The 19760-nt window shown below is 36.9% G+C and overlaps 1 protein-coding gene across 3 annotated transcripts in view; it reads left to right on the forward strand.

Moving 5' to 3' along the window:
* The window catches only part of CPFTSY (signal recognition particle receptor protein, chloroplast (FTSY)), a 41244-nt gene extending 22615 nt beyond the window's left edge, over positions 1 to 18629 (forward strand). Inside the window, exons 6-12 of one of the 3 annotated variants that reach the window (XR_016398792.1) lie at positions 8819 to 8939; positions 9026 to 9109; positions 9199 to 9281; positions 12899 to 12967; positions 17616 to 17759; positions 18177 to 18239; positions 18372 to 18439. Coding sequence is in view for 2 of the 3 variants with exons in the window: in XM_088713090.2 (XP_088569216.2) it covers positions 8819 to 8939; positions 9026 to 9109; positions 9199 to 9281; positions 12899 to 12967; positions 18177 to 18239; positions 18372 to 18485 (534 nt within the window). In the remaining variant the exon portion in view is untranslated. Of the gene's footprint in view, positions 1 to 8818; positions 8940 to 9025; positions 9110 to 9198; positions 9282 to 12898; positions 12968 to 17615; positions 17760 to 18176; positions 18240 to 18371 lie in introns of all 3 variants that reach the window. The other 2 variants (XM_088713090.2, XM_008777176.5) reach the window with 2 other exon arrangements.
* The last annotated feature ends 1131 nt before the right edge of the window (positions 18630 to 19760 follow it).

Here is a 19760-nt window from a genome sequence, read left to right on the forward strand (position 1 = left end):
CACACTTTTTAGTGTCACCAGATTTCCCGTCCAACTTGCACTTGCTTACTCTCATGGGTGTCCGCATGTTACTCTCTTGAAAGGCTCATTCTTTCATCTTCTTGCGCACCTATGATGCCCCTTTGCCTATCCACCCTCAACCATGCCCTCCTCTTCTCCCACCATGCTATTACACTTATACTTTGCCTCACACCTCGCAACCATTCTCCTAGTGACGACCTCACCTACAGTGCCCTCCTTAAGTCTTGCTTTCACCTTCTTGCCCTCCAGGAAGGCTGATAGACCGATGCCCACACCCTCAAATGTGGCCTTGGCTTCAACATTTTTGCTTGAAATAACTTCAAGTGATCTGTTCAATAGAATCCCTTAAGCATGGACGTATTATGCAAGCTCTGACTTAGCGATGTTGAGCTTACATGGTCTTCATGTGTGGTGTTCTCTCCATGTGCACCAACATAAGGGGTGCTAAAGCTCAGTCAAGTGCCCATGCCTATATGGAGAAGCTTGAGATGGACAATTGAGTAGCATCAAGAAGACGACATACTTCAAGGTCTGCTACCACCTCCTTGCCCTCAAGGAAGGCTAGCAAATTCATACCCATGCCCTTAAATATAATCTAGGCTCCGAAGTTCTCATCTATAACATATGCACAGAAAGGGCTTGATAAAATGTCCATGTAGATTTTCTTTACTTGAAATTTCCTATTGCAACTTTCCAACACACACAAAAAAAGACATGCAATAGCTGCTGTTTTATGTTCCCAAACCAAAAAAAAAAGTTGCATGCAATTTCACTCGCATGCAACTCCTATTACAGTGTATCTCTAGTTGCAAGAAACCTAACAGCTCCCAAAGTCTAATATACATCTTCACAAGGAATCCTCAACTCAAAAGTATGTGACAAATGCAAGATCAAGCCTAGTGCTATTGAGACATGTTTTACGTGTCTACACGTGAGCAACTCTCGCTGCTCATTATTAGGCTAAATATGAGGGTTGGCTTCCTTTTGTTTGATTGTTTGTACCAAGGCCCACAAAAGCAGTATGGAAACCATATTGGTATATTGCAGGTTTGGTATGTTATGGTATGATACACATCCTGTGCTGAAATAGGCTCTTAACATTTTTTTCTCACTCTTAGCTATGGTACCGCTTATAACCGGACGGTACGGTTGGTGCTAAGTGGTACTAGAAGGTTTTGCTTGGTTTGGGCCGGTGCGGACCGGTTCGACTCATATACCAATTGAACCTCGAAACCATACTGGTATTTTACCAGTATGGTACGACATGCTGGTTTGGCAGACCTTGGTTTGTACTATATTATAAATTTCTTTTGAGTTGAATTAACATCATCTTAGATCTTGCTAGGTTCTTATCAGTGTGACAAGCTGAACTCCATGTAAACATACTGCAAGAATAATTTTAGCACTCTGATACCTTACGATTTCCCCATGCAACAATAATTTCATCCCCAGATTGTTCTAGATTATAAAATTGGAACCACCCACTTGTTGACCATTTAAAGAGTTAATTCAAAACAGTAACTCTGTCACCTAACTATATTGTTAAATAACTCACTTTTCATTAGCATATAATTTCATTTGGCTTTTAACAATTTGTTTGGCTACTTGTACGAGGTGACTGGTCTATGGAGAGGACTTTAAGTTACACAGTGGAACAAATGATCCTAAAATCAACGATGCCTAAAGTTTGGGGGTACTGCGAAGTGACATGCCTTCACATGGATAAATCATTTCATACAGAATGCATACTATGCTGTAAAATCCTTACAATTGGTATATAATGCACCTCCCCCCCCCCCCTCCTTAAAGGGGGAGTGAATACCTTAAATTGCTCATTCATGTTTTGTACAATTTTAAGTTGACCTATCTAAACAAATTTAGTATCCTAGGATCTGCTAAAGACGTGCGCTACCAACTATGGGCCCTTGCTATTTTATCTCATGAAGTCTCATATGTGAATCAATATGGACTACCATGTTAAGTAAAACTGGATGAATGATAACAAAGAAAATACACTTAAAATGTAAGACAAAAGATAGATTATACCACACAGCTACTTTGAAAAAAAGGCGTGTGCCTTGAGGGACTATTACACACACAAATGATACAATCAGTGGGCCGTCAAGACAAACCAAGCTGACCTTGAAATCACATAGATGTATTCGGCAAACATATTGCAAAGATAATAAAAATGAGTGCTATAATTAAGTGTGTGAAAAAGTCGGAATGCTTGATGTTAGAGAGAAAGAAATACCTATTCTCAGTCTCACTTCTTATAAGCAAACAAGAACCAAGATGGATCCTGAAAACAGAAGAGAAACATGCACCCTTTCTAAAACAATCATTGACATGGTTAATTGAATTAAGGATTTATTTACTTGTGAGATCCACAACGAAGTTTTTGGTGAGCCAACAAAGCTTACCTTACAGTGCTCAGCTTGTACTTGGCTCAACTTTTTGGGTTCGTTCTGGGCTTGATTCAGCTTAGGCCAATAACTGCTTATGCTTGGTCCTTCAGAATTTCATGAGACTTGGCTTGGCTCTTTAGGTTAATCACTTTTTCTTGAGCTTGGTCTATGCTTTTTGTTTATGTCTCTATTCATGTACAAGGACCCACCTAGACCAAATTCCAAGAACTCACAATTTTGATTAATTTATTTGAAACTTCGAAGCAATAAGCAAGAATTGTTATTTTACTGTTAAAGTTAGCCCATTTATTTTAAGTCCACCAAATATGCAAAGTGCAAATCAAGCTGAACATGTTTTGATCCAAACTGTCCTTAGCTTGTATTTTGTTCTTGTAAGCAAGGTTCGCCGTACCATACCGAACTGGACAGTACGAGGCATACTGTACCATACTGGTTTTGTATCGCTACACGGTATGGTGTATTGACATTCGGCATGCCGAACTAGTCTCAAACCTGTTGTTTTTTGAGAAGGAAAAAATAGAGAAACAAAGGTATGTGAATCTGAAAGTAGAAAAGGAATAGAAAAAGTAAATGAAAAAGTTGATACGATGCAGCAAAGGGGTTATTTTATTTACCACCAGTGCATTACATTTATAGTGCAAAAGTAAAACTGAAAAGAGAGTGGATCACAAGATTTACGGTAACAAACCATGACTTGTGATGCGCTAACAATATCCTAGAGACTAGGACTTATTGTCTGAAAACAAACATCTGTTATTGACTAGAAACTAAATTTAGAAAACTTAACACGTGGATTTGCAGTCGTGAAGCATATTCTTAACACTCCTCCTTGCTTTAGGCACTGCAAATTCCAATTCTCTTCCTTAGTAACTCAAACTTGCAAACTGGAAGTGGCTTTGTGAACAAATCTGCCAGCTGATCTTCAGACTTGCAGTAAACTAAATTTACTTCTCCATATTGCTGCACCTCCCTTAAGAAGTAAAGCTTGATGTTGAAGTGTTTCGTTTTCCCATGAAATACTGGATTTCGAGAAATTGCAATTGCTGCTTGATTATCAACAAAAATCTGAGTACTATCATTTTGCTCCATGTGTAGATCAGATAGTATTTTCTTCAGCCATAAAGCTTGGTTTGCTGCTGCACTTGCTGCAATAAACTCTACCTCTGCAGTGGATTGTGCTACAATCTCTTGTTTCTTTGAACACTATGAGAAAACACCTGAGCCTAGGCTGAAACAGTATCCTGAAGTACTTTTCATGTCATCTACAGAACCAGCCCAATCACTATCTGAAAATCCACACATCTTGAAGTTTTGACATTTCTGAAACTTAACACCACAATCAACAGTACTCTTGATAAACCTTAATACTCTTTTTGCTGCTCTTAAATGCACTTCACTAGCACAATGCATAAATCGAGATAAGAGATTTACAACAAATAAAATATCAGGTCTTGTTGCTGTAAGATACATTAAGCAACCAATCAGGCTTCTATAATAGCCTTGATCAACTTTATCAACACCATCTTCTTTGCTCAGCTTCTCTTTTTGACGCATTGGCATGTTTGTTGCTTTGCACTCCTCCATATGAAATTTCTTCAAAATTTCCTTTGCATACTTCTTCTGACAGATAAATACTTCATTTTGGCTTTGTTGGACCTCCATACCAAGAAAGTAAGTCATAAGGCCAAGGTCTGTTATCTCAAAGACCTGCATCATCTCTTGTTTAAACTCTTCAACCATTTGTACATTATCTCCTGTTACCAAAAGGTCATCAACATAAAGGGACACAATGAGAACATAACTACCCTTTTGTTTAACATAAAGTGTAGCTTCAGATAAGCTTCTTGTGAAGCCTAAGCTTAGCAAATGTTCATGTATCCTGCTGTACCAGGCTTTTGGGGCTTGCTTTAAGCCATAAAGGGCCTTTTTAAGCAAATAGACCTTATCCTCTTCACCTTGCACCACAAATCCTTCTGGCTGCTCCACATATATTTCTTCTTGCAAAACACCATTTAGAAAAGCTGATTTGACATCTAGCTGAAACACTTTCCAGCCTTTTTGTGCTGCTAAAGCTAACAACAATCTGATTGTGTCTAATCTAGCAACTGGAGCAAAAGTTTCAGAATAATCAACGCCAAAAATTTGAGCATGCCCCTTAACAACAATCCTTGCTTTGTGTTTGTTGATGAAGTTATCAGCATTTAGCTTTGTTCGGTACACCCATTTTACTCCAATGTTTTTTCTGCCTTCTGGTTTGTGGACTAATTCCCAAGTTTTATTCTTGTGAATCATTGACATCTCCTCCTCCATAGCTTTCTTCCACTTTGGATCTTTAAGAGCTTCTTCATGGCCAGCAGGTTCGCATAATGCCACATTACATCTTTGATAAATGTCTGAAGGTGGTCTTGTTCCTCTAACTGGAGGATCATCTTCCAATTCATTTTGCCACTGCTCCATTGTCTCCTCTTCAAGAGAATTACTTATAAATTCTTGTGAAGGTCTGCTTGTTCCTTGCGAATTTTTCCAGTTCCATTGCTCATCCTCATGGAAGTGAACAACTCTAGTAATCACCATTTTTTCTGTTTGAGGGTGATATACTTTGTAGGCTTTAGAAACTGTGCTATAGCCCACAAAGATGCCTGGAATTGCTTTTTTGTCAAGTTTGTCCCTCTTGACCTGTGGAATATGGACAAAACACAAACAACCACATACTTTAAGAAAGCTTAATGAAGGTATATACCCATACCAAGCTTCAAATGGAGTTTTGTCTTCAACGGCTACACTTGGAAGCCGATTTTGCAGAAATACTGTTGTGTTGGCTGCCTCTGCCCAGAAACTTTTTGGCAAATCCTTCTCATGTAGCATGCATCTGGCCATCTCCATGACGTATCTATTCTTTCTTTCACTAACTCCATTTTGCTGTGGAGTGTAAGGAGCAGTGAGCTGATGTTCAATGCCAGCTTCATCGCAAAACAAATTAAATTCTGCTGAGGTGTACTTCTTTCCATTATCAGACCTTAAAATCTGAATTTTGCAGCAACTTTAATTTTCCACCATCTTCTTGAACTTCCAGAATACTCCAGCCACTTCAGACTTGAACTTTAGGAAAAAAATCCAACACATTCTTGTAAAATCATCAATGAAAAGAATGTAATACTGGCTACCTTGAAGTGATGGTGTTTTTTTGAGGTCCTCCCACATCTGTATGAACTAGTTGCAGCTTCTGTGATGCTCTCCAGGATGATTTAGGAAATGGTTTCCTACTTTGTTTTCCAAATTGACGAGCATGACAATTTGGCAAGTGATCAACCAGAGCTGGTAAACCTCTTATCACTTCATCTTTCTTCATCTTTAACATTCGTTGAAGATGACAATGCCCAAGCCTTTTGTGCCAGACTTCGGTGATGTTGATATTGGTGGAATAAGCTGTGTGCTCCTCCTCCGTTGGATCAAATGAGAAGCTTTTACCTCTCATTTTAACATGCAAGATCTCCTTTCCAGCGGCATCATAGATAAGACAATACAAGTTTTCAAAGGACACCTTAAATCCTTTTTCTATTAACTGGCCAACACTCAGCAAATTTTGATCAATATCAGGTACATAAAGAACATCTGAAATTGTTTTTGTACCTGAGCTGGTTGTTATTGCAATGGTTCCTCTTCCTTTGGCTGCAATATAACCACCATTTTCTATCCTGACTTTCGTCATTGCGGTAGGCTTTAACTCCTTAAAAAGAGTTCTGTCAAACGTCATGTGGTTTGTACAACCACTGTCAATTAACCAACATTCTGAGGAGACCTTTGTAGAGAAACAAGTGGCCGCAAACATCTGAACTTCTTCTTCTTGATCAGCTACTTGAGCATCTTCTTCCTTTTTCTGAAATTTGCTTTTGCAAATCACAGCTTCATGTCCAAGCTGATTGCATTTGCTACACTTTGCATCAGGCCTCTTCCAACACTTGAATGGAGGATGACCCATTTTACCACAGTGTTTGCAAGGAGGGTAGTTTCCCTTTGAGCTTCCACCTTTGCTTTGAGTGTGGTTGGTTGAACTGTTCCCAGAACTTGAGACTTGTTTCTTCTTTTTATTGTTTCTCTGGACATGCTGGTGTTTAACTGACAAGGCTCCTTCAACAGTAGAATCTTGTCTCATAAGCCTCCGTTGCTCTTGAGCCTGCAAAGCATTCAACAGTTCTGCCAAGGTAATCTTGGACAGATCTTTAGTATTATCCAAGGTGGTTATTGAGGCTTCATATTTTTCAGGCACTGTAACAAGAATTTTTTCTACAATTCTTGAATCATCAAATTTAGTGCCAAGAAGCCTCACCTTGTTGGCAATGCGAAGCAATCGGTCTGAGTATTCTTTGATTGTCTCAGCATCTTTCATCTTTTACAGCTCAAATCCCCTTATTAGATTAAGCACTTGCATACCTCGTATCCGTTCATCACCTGCGTATTCCTTCTTCAGATACTCCCAAATTTCTTTTGCTGATTTGAAAGTCATGATCATCGTAAAAATTGTTGTTGAAACACCAACAAATAGCACTGCTTTGGCCTTCGATTTTTTGGTTTTCTTCTCTTTGTGGCTTTTGATCCGAGCGACCGTCGGGTTGTTCGACAGCGAAGCGACTTCGTAATCTTCTTCGACAGCTTCCCATAGATCTAAAGCCTCCCGATAAGTTTCCATTCTAACAGCCCAGAGCTGGAAGTTTTCTCCGTCGAAAACTGGAGGAGCAGCTTGAGAGAAATTGGAGAAACTTGTTTCAACTTCCATGGTTGCTCCCAGGTCCCGTAAGAAATAGAAGCTCTAATACCAAATTGTTGTTTTTTGAGAAGGAAAAGATAGAGAAACAAAGGTATGTGAAATCTGAAAGTAGAAAAGGAATAGAAAAAGTAAATAAAAAAGTTACGATGCAGCAAAGGGGTTATTTTATTTACCACCAGTGCATTACATTTATAGTGCAAAAGTAAAACTGCAAAGAGAGTGGATCACAAGATTTACGGTAACAAACCATGACTTGTGATGCGCTAACAATATCCTAGAGACTAGGACTTATTGACTGAAAACAAACATCTGTTATTGACCAGAAACTAAATTTAGAAAACTTAACACGTGGATTTGCAGTCGTGAAGCATATTCTTAACTCAAACCCTACCGTACTAGCACAGCAATAGTGTGGCACCGGTACGAGATTCGGTACTATAACAGCACACCTTGCTTGTAACTAAGCTTGATTTGATTGATCCAAAGCTTCTGCTCAAGTTATCAGCCAAAGTGCTTGCAATGAATTGATCGTGTGAGCAAACATAACCAAGGTATTTCAGCTTATTGACACCCCAGCTCACCATAGTAAGGCCTTCTTTTTGGTAGGGGTGTGACGCAGCTGATCTCAAGTGAGACATGCCATGCTCAAGCTCTTATTGTATTATTAACTGAGCAGAGCTTGAGGAACTCACTCAGTTTCAATCTAGAGATTCTGGACTAGGCTTTTCTTGAAGGGCTCATATAAGGGACTTACTGTGACCATGAGACCAAGCTGTTGATATCCATTTAAAACTATCATATCCCAATTGAACAGCTGAGATGCATATTTTATTATTTAATATGTTTACAATTTATAGATAATACACAAACACAATTTTTTATTTATAAATAAATAATTTTTATCTTTTTTTAAATTTATTTTGAGGTTATTCAAGCCAAACACAAATAAGATGGGAATATCACAACCTTGCTTGCTAATTGAGCAAGCCCTTATCAAGCTGAACTTTGAGCCCAACATGACTGTTCATTTGCCTTACAGCCTTTGTTATATGCAGTCATGTTGAGCTTTAAATAGGTGTAGCTCTTGAAGCCTAGGATTTTTTATTCCAAAAAATATCTGTTGATTTATCTGTTGAATAGAGGCTGTAAGGGCTTGATTCTTAAAGCTGCTAAATCTCTGACTTTTTTTATCTGCTACATTTTTTAAATTAGCTTTGTTATTAAAAGAAAGTATCTAGATTTGTGTGGTTTTAGTGAAGTTTATCATGGACTAAAAGCTGCAAGCTAAATTGCATTTAAAGAATAGCATGCTAAAGTATGACTAGTTTTTAAGTTCTACGTGTATGACTGTTGCAGCCTATCATCTTGATCCAGAATAAGACTTCATGCATATTTATGCAGTTGTTTGTTTTTGCTTCTTGCAATGTTTAAGACCTCATGTGTCAGTTTGACTTCATAGCTGAATGGAGGAATTTTAAATTTTTTTTATCATCCTCAAGGTTTTTTGCTTCTATAATTGTAGTCACTTTGTTCCTTGAGTCTTGCAGAGGAACTTGCTTAAACTTTTTTTTTCTTTTGTTTGTATTTGGCCACTTTGATTCAGGTACTAATGGCAGCTGGTGATACTTTCAGAGCAGCAGCTAGTGAGCAGCTGGAGGTATGGGCTGAGAGAACTGGATCAGAGATAGTTATTGCAGAAGGTGAGAAGATCAAAGCCCCATCAGGTATGACTTACAGGTGCCCCATGATCTTGTATATTATTTTGCTTGTGTAATAGTTCCTGAGAGGATGTGTATATTGCCATCTGAAGTCACTTTCTGGATAGTTCTTACACAGGCTGTAAAAAGAGGGAAGGAGCAACGATATGACGTAGTTTTATGTGATACATCTGGACGTGCGTATCTTCTTCTTCAAAAATTTTGTGATATATTAGTTTCAATTTGATTCTTATCCTTCTCTTTAACTTTATAATGATTTTCTCAGGTCTGCACACAAATTACAGCCTCATGGAAGAGTTGGTTTCGTGCAAGAAAGCTATTGCTAAAGTTATCCCTGGTGCTCCAAATGTATGATAATATGCTCCAAATTATGTCCGTAAATTTTCTAGACAATACCTGTTTTCTCTCTTGAGGGTGCCAACCGGCTGAGCTGGTAAAGCCTCTTGTACGGACACAAGAGACCTGGGTTCATTCCCACTCAACTCGATTTACAGCCAGGCTCCCACCCATCCTAGAGCTCAAAAGAAGAAAAAAAAGAAGGGAAAAACACTTTTTTCTATCCTTTAAAGAGTAGTATATTTCCATGCTTCTTTATGCTCGATCTATTTCTGAATGTTAATATCTTGGAATTTTAATTCAATATGTTTCTCATTTTTTATATTTCTGATTGCAAACTTACTCAGTTTGTCCTTTTTGAAGAATTATTGTTGGTTGGGTTGACACTGAAAATAAAAGGGGTTATGCAAAGGAGAGAAAAGATAGGGAAAGAGGATAATAAGGTAGGAGAAGAGAGATAACAAGTGCAATCCACCACTAGATTTAAAGAAATTTAACACAGATTTTATTCCTAATTCTTCACTATTCCTTCTTTTTCTGCTACATATCTATTTATAATAGACACAAGATGACTCTTCATATCCTAATGCATTAATGCTTACAACTTTCTGAAAGACAAATGCTTAAATACTTTCACAAATTAAAGTAAACAGTGTGATAGTTGTGTCCATGTGTGGGCATTAAGCCGACTTTCAGGGCTGCACTCTTCTCAAAAAACAGTACTTCAATTAAATTGAAACAACCCATATCCATATGGAGATCAACAATGTTTTAGGAACCTGTTGAAAATATTCTATGAATTTAGAGATTAATATATTAGTAAATAGATTGTCATAGTCATGTCTATGCACAGTCGGCGGAACCGTTCCGAAGCGGGCGGTTCCGGCAGATCTGAGCTGTACCGGTGGCTCACCGGTACGATTTTGGCAATGGAAACATAATCTGTTGCCGGAGGCGGAGAAAGAAAAGAGAGAGAGAGCGGGGGAGGGAGGGAGGCCGGCGGAGGTCGGCGCTGGGCACTTTTGCGATTTACTCAGCCGTTTATCTATTTCGTTCGAAATAGAGGTTGACTGTTTTTTAATTTTGCAATTTTTAAGTGAAGTCGGCAAACATAAAAAGCGGATTTGCCGACTTAACTTAAGAATCGCGAAATTAAAAAGCGGTCGACCCCTGTTTCGGATGAAATAGGGGAACGGCCGCCTAAGTTGCAAAAGGGCCTGGTGCCGGCCTCCGACACCCTCCATCGGCCTCCCTCCTCCGCTCTCTTTCTTTTTCTCTCTCGTTCTTCATCTCTCCCGTTTGTTTTACTGTGTTAGTACGGGCCCGACACGACACAGCGCAGGCCCATACTGACTCATCCCGTCGGAGAACCGATACGGTGCCTGGTACCGGTTCCGCTTATGTTGTGTTTATGTTGGAGAAATGTACTAAGAATGAAAAGAAACAATTGTGAATGAGATTTACTAAAATTTAGTAATATGGACTGAAAATTTACTAAACTAAGCTCTCCACCTGCTACTTGGATGCTTGTATTAATAATGTCACCAATAGTTTCTTGATTTTGGATAATAGCTGGGGCTCTTATAACTAATACAAGAGGAAATCACTTATTAACTGATATCTGTTATAAATAAGTATTATATTATCCATTCCTTTCATTATATATTAGTATAGATGATAGATAATAGAGTATTTTACTATTATCAATATTAAATATCAATGATACTTATATAATTGATATAAGTATAATTTATAGTTGAGAATATTATCCATTTAAAATATATAAGTATTATACTTATCTAAACTAATATTACTATGTTGGTTTAGATATTTGATGGGAGTTCCTACTCCGCCATCACTAAAGTTCACTTGTTGATGTGCAACAGAAGTTTGGCTATTGAAACTTTCTATTTATTATATTTTATTACATTTCTGTATTGCATTTCAATAACAATCGAAAAAGAAAAAAAAATCTGTACCCTGCACATTGTGTTGGTTATATGCTAGGATACATCTAAAATGGAGGCTCAGCCTGTATGGAGTTCTCCATTTGTCATGTAGATTCTGGTATTAATGATGCCGATATTAACATACTTTGCCATCACTAAGTTCATTACTTAATATGCAACAAATAGGAATGACGTTAGTATTAGTTTGCTTGGCCATTGTTATAGCTCATTGCTTAATATGCAACAGAAATTTGACTATTGAAGCCTTTTATTTATTATAATTTGTTATATTGTTATATTGCATATCAAGAATAGGTGGAAAAAGGAGAAACAATTGTAACTCGTGCATCGTGCGGGTTATATGCTAGTTTATAACTATCCTAGAATCAATAACTTTATATATCTGTATCATGGTTGTGCATTATGGAGGACAATTAGTTTTGTACAGCTTATGCTTGTGTCTGCAACACTATGAAGCCAGGAAAAGTGTCAAGGTGCAGATGTACTTCTAATATTGTTTATGGGTGTCTTATACACTGCACCATAGTTTTAAAGGGAATTTCTCTTTGATTTTACTAAAATAAGCATACATAGCATTAACATTACATCTGAATACAAGTTTCTCCTACTTCAATATCGTTCAATGTCAAATCATGCTAAACAGCCAGTGTCTTCTGGTCCTGTGTAATTACTTCCTTTCATATTCCTCCTGAACTTATCTTGAAACAAATGAGAAAGGGGTCTTAGTGCAGATTGGGATAGTAGAGTTCTTTTGCATATCCTGGACATAGAGCTTCAAGATGAAACATGAAAATTTATTTTGTATGATTTTATTTTGTTTCTGATTATTTTCTTTTTGCTTTAACACTCATATGGTACTACTATAAAGTATCACATGCATCATATGGCTCATTTAATTTGGACTTAATGGGTCAATGTTGACCGCCATGTATTGTGCAATTTCTTTATCTTTTGCATGGGAAGATGGAGTTGGAAAATGTGACAATACATGTCAATTTTGGATGGAAATTATCTAATATATGCATATTTATTATAAATAATATTATGGTCAGCAAACTGGATGGTATAACAATAATCTAAATGGTAATATCATGTATGGAAGATCTATTTTTTCTAAGCATGTTGATGTTCTAACCATTAAGCTAGTTCTATTAGTACATCCTGTAAATAGCACTGCTTCTTAATAACCAAATTATCTGGTATTTACCACTTTGAACAAATACCTATGCCTTCACTATTGATAGATTTTGCATCTATGGCACACATGTTTATCAAGATGGGGATTGTTTAATGGAAGGCTATAGCTTTTTTTTTCGGGGGGAGGGGGGGGGGGTGTGGGATGCGGAAAAAAAAATGAAAAGAAAAAACTGCGCAGGTGTTTTCCTTTCGCCCTTTCTCTCTCCTAGTTGCATTGAGAATCTACAACAGCAGATTCCAGCCCAAAGGCTTTGGCTCTTACTATAAAATGATTTTTTTTCCTTTTAGTTTTCTACAGATACCAATCTCTTGCTTTCTGGTCAGCATGTTCAATGGCAAATTGGCAATTGGTCTGAAATAAATTAATTGACAGCTATGTTTACTAATTAGTGCATGTTAAAACATGCTGAATTTTACATGACGAATCACACAAGGTCGTTTTATTTTATTTTATTTTTACAGGAGATTTTGCAAGTTTTGGATGGGACAACTGGTTTGAATATGCTACAGCAGGCAAGAGAATTTAATGAAGTAATCTTCTTATCATCTTGGATCACTATTTTACAAAACAATACCATTTCGATCTATTCTTCATCAGTTAAATTTAATTTGTACATCTCCTACCAAGATTTGCTGTCTCGGTGCCGGACTCCGTATCGGTAAATTCTATTACAGTGTGTCAGTACATGGTACTGTATGAGACGGCGAGATGTACTAAGTTTTGATACAATACGAGACGGCGTACTAGTTTGGTATTGCTATGGTACGGTACGGTACCGGCCAATACAGCAAATCTTGTCTCCTACTACTTTAATGATGCTCATTTTTTTTTCATTGTCTAGTTTCCACACATCTATCTCAACATTCTCAATTGTCAAATTCAACTTTTTTCCTTGTACCCAGCATACTGGTCAACATTCTGAGCTAGAGAATATTGTGTACTTTATTGTTATTATGCATGCTGAGGGATTTCTCTATTGCATAATACCCCACAGGGACCTTCACTTCATCCAACTAATTCAAGTTCTAGCATGTCTTTATCTATCTCTTTAGTATTTGCTATGATGAATCCCGGACAATGAAACCAATCACTGTGTTATCTCTTGTGCACCAATCTTCAGTGCGACCTCATCTTTTTTTATTTTCACTAAAATTGCATTCTGTTTATTGCCTTTGTTCTGCTGACTCTTTGAGCCCTTCATCAGGCTTTCTTTTGTACATACATATACATATACATATACATATACATATACATATACATATACATATACATATACATATACATATACATATATATATATATATATGTGTGTGTGTGTGTGTGTGTGTCCAATTTAACATTTAATCTTGTTTTTTTTTCTTTTTAATATGTTTTTAGATAGATTAACAAATTATTCTTATTCTATTTGATTCAACAATGAACAACATATTGCATGTATGTTTTTAATGTTTTATTTTTGCAAACTTGCATTATCATGCTAACCTACAAATCATGTGCATATCATGCCATTGATGTCTAATATAGAATTCTTGCATGTATATCTACAATCTAGACCTGTTTAGTTATAAACCATGGAATTTCTATGTTGATTTATTTTTTAAAATAAATAGTCTTTATCAAATTTTTATTAACTTGTGAACTATCATTGTCTAATAAATAGCATTCTGTTGTCCAAGATTGCACACATTTGCTTGTAGAATATCAACAATATAACTATGAGAATTCAATGCTAAAAATGGATATTGTGACATGAAACTAGGCCTGCAAACAAGCCATGTTAGGATCATGTTGCTCATGCCTTGATCCTAACCAGTACAGTTTCAGTTCAAGATTTTGACTGGAGGCGGTCTATAAGTTGACCACACAGGTCATGAGATTCTTAGGAATTTTTATTTACTGATCCACTCATACAGGTCAGTTCAGGTCGGTCATGTGCCAAACCTGGCATATTATGTTTGGGTTTGGCTTGTCATATGGTTCCTATGGATAGTTATCTTCATTTATAAGCAAATAAACCTTATATCTAGATCAATGATGAGTATTTGAGCTCAAACTATCTATTTCTAGATATTTGAAGGCATGTAGTGTCATTCAAACATCATATGTGCAACACCATGAAATTAAGTTTCTACACACCCAGTTATTATTGGAGTTCCTCACAAATATAAATATACATACATACAGAATGTCTTACATCATTCTTATGCCTTACCCTGGTTAAAAAGCATGAGATGGATCCATTAGTCTTCCAGCCCATGATTTACTATTGGTCGGTGAAAGGAAGTCTTAGAGTTGGGTAAACATGGACATTCTAAAATCTTAAGTGGTATAAGTGAACATTAGTTTCTTTATCATTCAATGAGCATCTTGTATTTCATAGAAATTTGGGGTAATATAGTCCTTACGTAAGGGCCACCCTATCCAACTTTCAGGCATCAAGATATGTTTAAGGCGTCGTTTTCAAGCGTGACCATCAGTCGGGTTAGAAAAAAAAAGGGTATTTCTTAAATTGGAAATGTGCTTTATGCTTCAATAACCATATTCTCCCTTTTTCAAATTGGAGTCAGCCTCTTACCCATTCCTTCGAGGTTGGTGGAAAGTGTGAGATCCGAATCACTTTCTTAGTCTGCTTGTCATTAGCATGAAAAAAACCCCAGAGCATTCTTTGCAGCTTTAGCCACACCAGCGTTCACCTCAGCAAGTGCATTTTGAACAGTAGCCGCACTATCATCAGTAGGCATCGTTTCAGTGGTAGGTGCTAACCGTATTGGTAGCATTGGTTCTTGGAACATAAGCCATTCTCGGTGACGGGTTGACACCAAGTTCCTTATTATTGATTATTGATTATTGATCAATAATCATAGTGGAATCATGGTGAATTATTTGATTATCCATGTGGAGTTCATTTAGGAGAAAAAAGAGGAAAATGAACGTATAGCAATATAGCAAAATGATGCGGAGATGAGTACTGACATTGGCCCAAGTTTCCTTCAGGTCCCAACTCTAATAAGATCCCCATGCTTCATTAGCCCATACTGCTCCATAGCGGTCATATCAATTCTACTAAGTTATTTAGTAATTCTTTTTGGGTGCCGCCTTGTTTTAGGCGATCTCAATATAGGTGTTTTTTTATGGATCACCATTTCAAGTATTGGCCCTATTGGGCTTCTTAAACATTTAACATAAAAAAAATAACATAAAAAAATAAAATAACAAATAAATTATATATATAATTTATTATATATATATATTATTTAGGAACAGATCAAACTATTTTTACTTCAGGAACAAACATCAACTTCTCCCTCTTATTCTTAGTACAAGAATACTCATTGAGAAATATTTCTATTTTGAATCATTCAAAAAAGATTTCTTGGTATCTCTATGAAGGGCTTCTACTTGCTCGGTGAATGTCTTGGTAGAAGATATAGACAAGATATGCCCTATTTGCAACATGGCACACTTGTTGATATGGTCTTCAACCCATTAGGAGTACCCTCACGAATAAATGTGGGACAGATATTTGAATGTTCGCTCGGAGACATGGTCGAGAAGTGCCATGCATGGTCGCCCAATATGGGACACCTGTTGATATGGTCTTCAACCCATTAGGAGTACCCTCACGAATGAATGTGGAACTGATATTTGAATGTTCGCTCGGAGACACGGTTGAGAAGTGCCATGCATGGTCGCCCCCTGTCCTTTCTTTCTCTCAGTCCCATCGTTTTACTCCACGAGAAATTGAGCAAAAGGCTACCGAATTGGCCTATTTCTTGTGTGTACCAATTGAAGTATTTTAAAATGAACTGAAGAAAAAATTGAAAAAAAAAACTTGCTAATTTGAAGTTGGTTGACCTCCTTGCTTCTCTCATGGTACAACCCTCTTTCCGCTGAGCCCCCTTTCTTCTCGGTCCACAAAGACAAAATGGAGGAACAATTACCAATTACTATGATTTTGTTTTGATATAAAAGACCCAAGCACTTTTTTTGTTTGGTCAGTAACAGTGGATCGATCAAATACCCAAACTCTAAGGAAAAATCAATATCTATGGTCTTGGATATTGATAAATAAAAATTCCATTTATTTGTTGAATAGACAGATTGGCCCAATGCCAAGCGCTTTGACTTTTTTTTAATTAAGGCAAGGCGTTATCTTTAAAAGTGCTACTTTATCATATTCCGAATTTAATGGTTTCAATAATTTTCCTACAGTAGTTCGTCTTGGCCCAGATCTAGATCCTACCGCAGCTGTCATGCCCCTGTTTTAGCATTTTTTGGGGGGAGTAGGGTAGCTCTTGTTCCAACTTTACTCGAGCTTAATAATCTGCCTTTGCCGGACGGATGAGATTTCTCAGCGCCATGAAAAAATTATGATAGGGCTCAATGACTACGTCTTGTGGATGCTACCTACAAGGGAAGATAATCCACACTTCCGCTAGTGAGTTCTTTTCTAATCCTAGAAAAGATCGATTGAGACTCCAATTAGGTAAATAGGATGGGCTGAGCTGCATTAGAGTTCGCTGAATTATGGAAACCCATATATGGTTCAGATCAGGTTGAGTTGGAAATGCTGACTCAACTTGTAAGCCGTAATTGTAACCATCAAGTTATGTCCCAACTATTTGTTATCAACTTTCTCAATCCTCATTCACCAACTACCAGGTTGTCTGTTTAATTTTTTTTGTGCCTCTCTTGCTAGAGTAAACCCTATCTAGAGTTCCTGATCTGTGTTAACATCCCTACCAGCCAGTATGGGGCGTACCATACTGTATTCGTAGGGTATTCAGATGGTACACCCCCTGTGTTTGAGTGTCAGTATCGTGGTATGTATATTGTGTACTGGTAGGCTATTGGTACAAGGTCTAATACTGAGACTGCAAATCTTGCGAGCCTATTACTTTTCATAGCTCACAAAGTGCATATGCTCGATTTTTTTTGTTTTAGGATCTTGATTACATTGGACCACCTTGAGAGTTCTATTATCTTTTTGCTTACCAATCCATTTGGTTCCATGTTTTTGGCTAAGGGGCTCCAATGTTCTTGAACTAGTTGATTTGCTTCTATTTGATGACCTTTATCTATTTTAACCTTTTTTCTATTGAGTGTATCTAGCCTGTATGATGTCATTGGGTTCCACGTCCAGTTTTCTGAAATTGACATCTTCTGTTTAGTTTTTAGGTTATGTCACCATGACCTATGGGTTCGGAATACTGAAGAACCCATCTAATTTATTCTGTGCTTCTTTTGCATTCTGAACATGTCCACGACCCTCATGGTTGGTCTTTTCGCCCCAAGCGAACTATTTCATATGCTGCTTTATAGGTCAGTTAGGTAAACCTTACACTACCTTTTGAAAATTTTATTCAACCTTTGGTCACGGCCCATTTATTTATTAATAGATGAAATTTCACATTATGTTTTGTTTCCTCAAACTTTTCTGCATTTCTTGCTCATGATAACCTTTTGTCATTTCCTTCTTGTTCATCTCTGTTTCCATGGATTGGAGTTATTCTGGTCTTTGTTCTTGGTGATTATCTATGGGTTTGCATAGTTCAGCCTAGGATATATGGCCACATATATTGTCATATGAGAACTCATATTTGCAGTTTTATTCTTTTACTAAACATGATTTCCTCGCAAGATTGGAAAGCATATAATGATACTTGTAGCAGCATCACATATATCGTTATTCTTATGAGAAATAATTTTTTACATGCAATTCTTAAAATTTCACAACAGGTAGTTGGAGTTACAGGACTGATCTTGACGAAGTTAGATGGTTCTGCTCGTGGTGGCTGTGTGGTATGCTCCAATATCTTTTAATGAAATATTTCGTTTCATGCGATTTCTTCGACAAGAACAATTCTCTTGACATGGCCCATCTGGGACCATAGTAGTGAAACTGAGATTTTTTTTTTTTTTTTCTGACTGCAGGTCAGCGTTGTAGATGAACTTGGTATCCCTGTAAAATTTGTGGGTGTTGGTGAAGGGTTAGATGATCTTCAACCATTTGATGCTGAAGCCTTTGTTAATGCCATCTTCTCTTAGGGTTCTTAGGAAGCCATTGTTGTACCATCATGTACAGCTGTTTTGCAGGTTCTACTGCTATTCTTTTTTCTTGTTCAAAAAATTTGATGTTTATGCTCATATTTTGCTTAATAAAGCTTTCTGAGTGTAGAAATCTCCAAGCCATCTCCTTGTATATCTGAAAAGTTCCTTTATGCGCCTTCTGTTTGATAGAGATCTTGCAAAACTTTGATGTGTTAATGCCAGATACAGGCTGCTAACATCCCTTTAGTTTAAAATTTTCATATAAATTTTTCTAATGAAAAAGATTAGCTTTATAAATCTATACTTAAATCTAAGAATTTGTCTCTTCCACTTCTCAAGATATACTAGAGATGTGACCATTATGACAAGAAGGAAATTGCTGTCTATTCAAACTTCCCCCTTAAAATGTACATCGGGAAGGGAATAAACATCAATTTTCCGGTCATAATTTCTTGAACATAAAGAAAATCTGATCTCTTCAAGAGGATCGAACTTATCAATAGGAAAACAAGTAAAGCTTTATATAAATAAAATGTTATTAACATAATTTAATTTTCAAAGACACCGCTGTTGCCAGTTTACCAGTTCCAAGCTTGATTAATGTGGAGGGCTGATGTTAGATTGGCAGCCGCTTAAAATCCTAAGTTGAAAACTACTAAGCCAACCTATGTTAGAAACTACTATGCAAAATAGTCGGAAAAAAGCTAGATGATTATATTTATAATTACAATAATTTATATTTCATCACTGAATTACAAACAAGTTTGCTTTTATTCTTGCTGGCTCTTTGTGAACCCAATCTTCAGGTGTGGGACAGTATTTTGAATATCCATTTCTCTGTATAATTTAATACTTCTTTTTCACTAAAGGTGAAAATAGATTATAGCCCAACAATTGGAGCCCCTCTTTAAATCAAGTTGTGTGAATTCTCAAAATGCTTGGTGACATCATCACGTTTTTATCCCCTTCTATTTTGTAATTGCATAGTAATAAAAAACAAAAGATGATACTGAAAATAGAATCAATTTTTTTTAAATAAAGAAAAAAAAGGAGATCACCGGGATGCGATCACTCAAGAAGTCTAGATTTTTGAAGATGCATCACTCAAGAATCGAAACTAGAATCTTTGGTTGCCAAGCACAAGGCGCGATCACCGGTTCAGAAAATAGGACAAGAACTACAACTACCCAAAATACTCTATACCTGTTTGAAACTTCTGATAATGGATCGATGGACAAAACCTCTAGTGATTATTTTCGAGTGTATTACTCC

The sequence above is a fragment of the Phoenix dactylifera genome, chromosome 16, assembly GCF_051530095.1.
Source record: "Phoenix dactylifera cultivar Ajwa chromosome 16, Ajwa_hap1_PhDact_Kaust_v1.1, whole genome shotgun sequence".
Taxonomy (NCBI): Eukaryota; Viridiplantae; Streptophyta; class Magnoliopsida; order Arecales; family Arecaceae; genus Phoenix; species Phoenix dactylifera.